The sequence below is a fragment of the Azolla caroliniana genome, unplaced genomic scaffold (assembly GCF_043228905.1).
Source record: "Azolla caroliniana isolate FFs.n. ecotype wild unplaced genomic scaffold, voAzoCaro1.0.p SCAF_18, whole genome shotgun sequence".
In the NCBI taxonomy this organism is placed as follows: Eukaryota; Viridiplantae; Streptophyta; class Polypodiopsida; order Salviniales; family Salviniaceae; genus Azolla; species Azolla caroliniana.
Genome location: NW_028230453.1, coordinates 12,825,687 through 12,833,106, shown reverse-complemented (window position 1 = coordinate 12,833,106; position 7,420 = coordinate 12,825,687). Strand labels below are relative to the sequence as shown.

General features: G+C 38.2%; 1 protein-coding gene across 4 annotated transcripts; it reads left to right on the top strand.

The window, feature by feature from the left end:
* The first annotated feature begins 924 nt into the window (after positions 1 to 924).
* Positions 925 to 7,137, top strand: LOC147852431 (putative phospholipid-transporting ATPase 9). 4 transcript variants are annotated; one of them, XM_087333968.1, is made up of 12 exons: positions 934 to 1,347; positions 2,286 to 3,622; positions 3,708 to 3,818; positions 4,045 to 4,321; positions 4,408 to 4,496; positions 4,575 to 4,683; positions 4,776 to 4,979; positions 5,595 to 5,720; positions 5,824 to 5,922; positions 6,015 to 6,206; positions 6,299 to 6,534; positions 6,639 to 6,777. In XM_087333968.1, exons 1-12 carry the CDS (start codon positions 940 to 942, stop codon positions 6,643 to 6,645), a joined length of 3,195 nt encoding a protein of 1,064 aa, XP_087190094.1. In that variant the 5' UTR covers positions 934 to 939; the 3' UTR covers positions 6,646 to 6,777. The 4 variants fall into 4 exon arrangements, with proteins under 4 accessions (XP_087190092.1, XP_087190094.1, XP_087190091.1 ...); XM_087333966.1 differs by having other exon boundaries at positions 925 to 1,347; positions 4,587 to 4,683; positions 6,299 to 7,137; XM_087333965.1 differs by having other exon boundaries at positions 6,299 to 7,137.
* Positions 7,138 to 7,420: the final 283 nt, after the last annotated feature.

Genomic DNA, 7,420 nt, shown 5'->3' with positions numbered 1-7,420 from the left:
GACGTACGTACGTGTGTTCAATACATGTACATGTACATGTACATATGCATGTATGTATGTACATAGTATGTAGAAAGAAAGGAAAAGCGCCACGTGTGTACCGCCGCAGACAGACACAGATTTCATCGCCACCGCCACCGCCATCGCCACCTCTTCTTCCTCTTCTTCTTCCTCCTTTCTCCTCCTCCAGATCATCATCAGGATCATCATCATCATCATCAGGCCTTTTGCTCGCCTTTCTCTCTCATACATACCTTTTAGACGATGCTTCCCGTCATCATTCCCTTCTCGCCTGCCTGCCTGTGAACTTAGTTACTTACTTCTGCGTATGATGAAGGAAGCTCTTAGCCTTCCAAACAGTCAGTGTCTCCTCTTCTGAACATATATATCAAGCCAATAATAATAATAATAATAATAATAATTAGAAGAAGAAGAAGAAGAAGAAGAAGAAGAAGATGAACGAACGAACGAACGAACGAATATGACAGAAGAATGTCTCAGCAGACGAATTTACTCCATGGCGTCCTTTAAGGTACTGCCCTGATACTTCTGCTCCCTCACTCCCCCATCAATGTTTCACAGAGAAGTTCGTATAGAAGCTCTCCATTTTGCTCCATCTGTTAAAACAGTACTTGGAATAATCAGTGCTAGTTTTGAAAGGGGTGCCAATATCGGTTCCTCCTTTCTGGAATATTCATGGAAAGCCAGAACAAGAAAGCATCCATGAAGAAGACGAATGATCAAACGAAGAGCTGATCATACTTTCGGGTGTCTCATTCATTCATGCGTTTCTGATACCGTCGTCCATTTACAGTCAAATTTTGCATCCATGTAGCGCGGATTGCCAATCCGACCTCTGTCTAAGAAGAGTAAGAGTAATCAATCTTAGTCTCATAACGGTGAAAGTATCCAATTTCTCCATCTTGAAACATACAAAAAATGCCAGAGTCCGCAGGAAACAGTCAAAGAAGAAGAAGAAAACGGCTCAAATGGTGCAATCTTTACACTTTTTCGTGTCTCAGCCATTACCATAAGGATGAAGCTTCTTTATCACTTGGCTATGAAGACTGTTCAAGAGTAGTTTATATCAATGACTTTAAGGAAAATAATGTACATTTTCCTTCTAACTGGGTCTCTACCACCAAATATAGCCTGGTAACATTTCTTCCAAAGGCTCTTTTTGAGCAGTTTAGAAGAGTAGCCAATTTGTACTTCCTGCTTGGGGCTGCCGTTTCTGTGACTCCACTTTCTCCATTCTCGGCCTCGAGTCTCATTGCACCTCTTGTGTTCGTTGTCGGTGTGAGCATGGTTAAGGAGGCTATTGAAGATTGGCACCGCTACCTGCAAGTATGTACTACCAGTATACCTGCCTTGGTACTTAAGTGTATGCACCGCACCCATTTACATACGCATATAGGCACATACTCATATGATATATCCATGTCCATGTTCTATATATATATATATGGTCAATTATTATAATTACTTTGCGTGCACATCTCATTTTATTTTTGTACTTTATTTCTCTACTTGGAAACCTTAAAAGAACTAATAAAATGCCAGAAAAATGGGAATGCTGCTTAATCGTCGTAAGCCATACCCATGTAAGGATGCCGAAATTTCATGAGCTTTAAATGGAGAGAATCGTTTTTACTCTCATTAAAGGCCACACAAAAAATGCATGCTTAATATAATTGCATGCTTTTGAAAGAGAATGCTATGTTCAAATAGTCAGTTTTTCATTAGAGAAAAAAGGAAAAGCTGATGCCGCTTTTGGTCTACCGCTAAACCAAAGCAAAGGACTCAATGTTATCCTGATTAGAAAAAGCTTGGCTATTCCCTTTGGAAAAAGTACAGGAGTAACTTATGAGGTACCATATTGGGAAGTCGGAAACTTACCTCTGAGATATTTGCATGCTTGAAAAAAGCTCTTTGAGAAAAAGGACCATCTGTCAAACACTTCCTTCAGATACATGACCGAAGGTTGACAGCTATAAGAAGACAAGGCCTAGATGATACTGTGAAGAAACACAGCCCGAGTGATGCTCCTAATACCAGAATGCAAAAACCTTAAATGCAGTAATCCATACCCTACAATGCAGCTGAGGATCAAAGCAGAGAATAATGCTCTCACAATCTGCTAGAACTGCAGACTAGAATGTATATTGAGAGAGCATACTGGACTTCCATTTTGGTTTTTTATCCTCCATTGGAAATTCCAATTACATTCCCACTGAATTTGCATTTAAAACAAATTGTGGTTATTCACTTTCATGAATATGCAGGACAAGGAGGTCAATAATCGAATGACACTTCTTCATAAAGGAGATGGAATATTTTCTCGTACAGAGTGGAAAAATGTGAGGACAGGAGATATTCTGAAAGTTCTGAAGGATGACTTTTTCCCAGCGGATCTTTTACTACTGTCTTCCAGTGTTGAAGATGGAATTTGCTATGTGGAAACCATGAACCTTGATGGTGAAACGAACCTGAAGATGAAGAGATCATTAGAATGCACACTTTATTTAGACGAGGAGGAAAAGTTCAAATCATTTCACGCAAGTATTATAAGTGAAAACCCCAACCCACAGCTGTATAGTTTTATTGGGAACCTGAGAGTTCCTAACAAGGAAGTCCAACCCTTAGGACCTCAACAAATTCTATTACGGGATTCAAAGCTAAGGAATACAGATTACATATTCGGAGCTGTGATTTTTACTGGACATGATACTAAAGTAATGCAAAATGCAACAGCTCCGCCATCAAAGAGAAGCAACATCGAGAAAAGGATGGATCTTATTATTTACTTTCTTTTTGCCATTTTGGTGCTTATATCTGCTGTTGGCTCCATTGCCTTGGGTATTATCACATGGAAATGGACATCTAGGTGGTGGTATCTTAAACCAGATGATGCAAATGCTTTTTATAACCCCAAAAAACCTTTTGTTGCAGGTCTTCTACATTTGATTACCGCCTTAATTTTGTATGGTTACCTCATCCCCATATCACTGTATGTCTCTATTGAGATAGTGAAAGTGACACAAGCTATGTTTATAAACCAGGATTTAAGAATGTATTATGAGAAGGCAGACATTCCTGCACGGGCACGAACATCAAATTTGAATGAGGAGCTAGGTCAAGTCAATACCATTTTAACTGATAAAACTGGAACCTTAACATGCAATCAAATGGACTTTGTTAAGTGTACTATAGCTGGTACTTCTTATGGTGAAGGAATCACAGAGGTGGAAATTGCTGCAGCTCAAAGGGAAGGAAAAATCTCAACTTCACACCAGGACAATGAACAAAATACTGAAAATGAGATTAGTGGTGCTGGTGCTATAAAAGGATTCAACTTCATTGATAATAGATTGATGAATAATAATTGGATACAGCAACCATGTGCTTCGGAAATCCAGATGTTTTTACGTATTTTAGCTGTATGCCATACAGTTGTTCCAGATGAAGATGAAAGTGGGATGACTACTTATGAGGCAGAATCTCCAGATGAAGGAGCATTTGTATTGGCTGCCCGGGAACTGGGATTTGAATTCTTCAAACGAACACAATCAAGTGTATGGGTTAAAGAAACAGACCCTAAATTTAATGATAAAGTAACAAGGTAAACCATATTCTTATGAATTGAAACGTTTTAAAGTGTTTATGTTTCTAGAAACGAAATTTCATTTCATTTCCTTGGAATGTAGGGAGTATAAAGTGCTTCAACTTTTGGAATTCACCAGTGCTCGAAAGCGTATGTCGGTTGTTGTTAAGGATGAAGAAGATAATATCCTACTTTTCTGCAAAGGCGCTGACAGGTTCCAAATTGAGATACACATACACCTACATTATTAATAGCTCAAGATGCATTTATGTGTGAGAGAAGAGCATTATTTCATTAAGTCGGATGTTTCTTTGAAAAAGGTTATTTATAAATATAGGATCTTCTTTTTTAACCCTGACCTTTTTTATACAAAACATCCATTTATTATACACATTAATTTATTATTGGTGCATTCCTGATTGTGTTTGTATTTGTTTTAGTGTAATGTTTGAAAGATTAGGGGAGAATGGAAGAAAATATATGGAATCTACGGAAGCTCATCTTGTCAATTATGCTGCTGCTGGATTAAGAACTTTAGCTATTACATATAGGAGAATAGAACCTTCAGAATATGAGTTATGGAATAGTGAGTTCATGAAAGCGAAAATGTTTGTAGGCATGGAAAGAGATGTAAAATTAGATGAAGCATCTGATTTGATAGAGAGAGATCTTATGCTCATTGGAGCAACAGCTGTGGAAGACAAGTTACAAAAAGGGGTACGTAGAGTGTTTTACACCTATTATCAGAATTGGTTATACTAATATATTTAAGGAGATCCTAATCATCCATATTCATTAAAAAGGTACCAGAATGCATAAGCAAACTTGCTCAAGCTGGAATCAAAATATGGGTGCTGACTGGAGATAAATTAGAGACTGCTATCAACATTGGGTATTTGCAATTATGACTCAATTAAAATTACTATTCGAGTTTGTACCAAGGTGCTGACAAATTGTTTGAATCTGATAGCTTTGCATGCAGCTTATTGCATCAAGATATGGTGCAGATGGTTATCTCATTGGAAAATGAAGAAGTAAAGAGGGCAGAAGCCTCTGGAGATAAGCAACTTATCAGCAAAGTGAGGCCATATAACTATGATGTTGCAGTATGTTCGTGTTAGATTTTGTAACAGATGGAAGATTATAACAACCATAGTTTGGTGGTGTGAAGGTTTCCTTGGAGAATGCAAAACAGCAGATTGTTTCCTGTAAAGAAAAACTTGAGGAAATTGATGATACAGTGTCTGCATTAATCATTGATGGGAAGGCAGTAAATCATGTTTTGGACAAAGCTCTTGAACATCAGCTGATGGAGATATCCACCAAATGTGCCTCTGTCATCTGTTGCAGAGTGTCTCCAAAACAAAAGGCTATGGTGAGTGATCTGATATTTTCAACAAACAGACTGCTTTGTTTAACTGCAACCTTTGCATGAAGATTGTTTATTGAATCACGTTGATGAATCCATGCATAAAGTCCTTTCTTTGCACATGTTGAAAGCAGAAAATACTTTCTCTACCAAAGAAATTATCCTCTGATTCTTCCTATCTCATGTGATCCACGTATATGCTTTGTTCCCATAGCTGTCATGTTAAACTTCTGGTTCATTTTCCACTTCAGAGCTTGTATATCCTCGTTGACTTGCTAATAGCTATTAGCAAGTCATCTATGTACATGATGGGGAGGATCAGACTGCCATCAGAACATGGCTTGATGTACAGGCAGGAATCCTCATTAACACAGCAGAATTCAGTCTGACTTCCTGAAAAAGTTGAACTTCTGATACCACTATCGGGAATATACATCCCACTTTTTTGTTTAGATCATAGGCTATTCGGTCAAACATAAGAAGCGTCGCCATTTCAGGACAAAACTAAACTGGTTTATTGACCAAAAGACTTGCAAAAGAAAATCCATAAGTGTTGACTCTTAACAAGCCATTCTATTCAAACCAAAGCAATGTTACATTTAATGCTGTATTCTATTGCAGATAACCAACTTGGTGAAGAGAAACACAAAGGGCATTATATTGGGTGTTGGCGATGGTGCAAATGATGTGGGTATGATACAAGAGGCACACGTTGGCGTTGGCATTGCTGGAGTTGAAGGCATGCAGGTACTCTCAACTCTTAGGATATAAATATATTGAACTCTATATATATTTGAATATATATAGTTTGTCGCAGAAGTTTTTAAACCATCCCATTTTGTGCATTTAGGCAACAATGGCAAGTGATTTCTCCATAGCACAATTTAGGTATTTGGAGCAGCTACTACTCATACATGGAAGCTGGTGCTACAAACGGATTGCACACATGGTCTTTTGTTTTCTTGTGCTAATGAAGCTAATCATATTTTTATTATTAATAATTGGAATACAATATATACACATGACCACTCATTTTTTCAGATCTGCTATTTCTTCTACAAGAACATTCTCTTTGGCTTTACACTCTTTTATTATGAAGTCTATACAGCGTTCTCAGGACAAGCAGCATATAATGACTGGTACATGTCTCTCTTCAATGTCTTCTTTACATCGCTTCCAGTCCTTGCTTTGGGTGTTTTTGAGCAAGACATTGCGGCAAGGTTAAAATTACTGGTATGCATTATGAGGTTCGGTTCTTCCATTTTCATCCAAAGTGGTAGGTAGTTTTATAGGTTAATAAGCCTCGGTTTGACGTGTTTTTCTAGATTCCACAACTATATAAGCAAGGAATTAAGAACATGTACTTCAGTTGGTGGAGAATTCTTTTATGGATGGCATTAGGTGTTGTTTCCTCGGTTATAATATTCTTTTTTACTTTACGCATTGTCCATCCACAAGCATTTCGCAAGGATGGCCGAGTGTCAGAAGCCAATGTTTTCGGAGCAGTATTGTACACTTGTGTTGTGTGGACTGTTAACTGCCAGCTTGCACTTCTCATTAGGTATTTCACATTGATTCAACATGTTTTCATCTGGGGTAGCATCGGTCTATGGTATTTATTTCTGGTTCTGTATGGCTATATTCCCCCTACCATTTCAACTACAGCTTATAAGGTGCTCATTGAGGCCTGCGGCCCTGCACCTTCATTTTGGCTTATTCTATTGCTAGTCACTATAGCAGCCCTTGTTCCATCCTTCTTGTTTAAATCGATTCAACAAGCCTTCTGTCCAAGAGATGATCAAATCATTTTGGAATGGTTTCGTCTGCAAAAGAAAAAAGGCTCAGAATGTCTGCTTAGGGTTCCCGAAAACAAAGATTCTCCTCTGCAAGTAGGTAATTCAGCTAATGTTCGAAAGAACCGTTGGCATCGAAGGGCATTCAGAAAGGAGCTTCAAACGCAGGATCATGGGCAGAAGAGAGAAGTTAGTGACGACGTTGAAATGCAGCCAGCTAGTTGAAATCTGTATTCATTGTTCCATCTTATTTGGCATTGTAAATGTGTACGTTATACTTGTTTACATGGGAATAATCTGTGCACAATTGAAAAGCAACAAGAGTCCAGTAATGCTTTTACATTTTACTCAAGACATGGCACAGTTCAGAGCATGCTTCCATTATTTAGGCCTCAGTGATAATATTGAGAGAAAATAATTGATGCAAACCTGTTCTATTTAATGTTTAGTTCGACTAGAGCGTGTGAAGATGCTGATGTTGATGCATTATCATCATCCCCGCATTATGTAGGCTCACCCGATGATGATAAGTAACTTAGAGATGAATGTGTTTTTGTAATGTTTTATTTGACTAGAAAGAGCGCAGGTGATGATGTTTAGTCGGACTAGAGCGTGTGAGGATGTTGATGTTGATGCATGCATTATCATCATCCC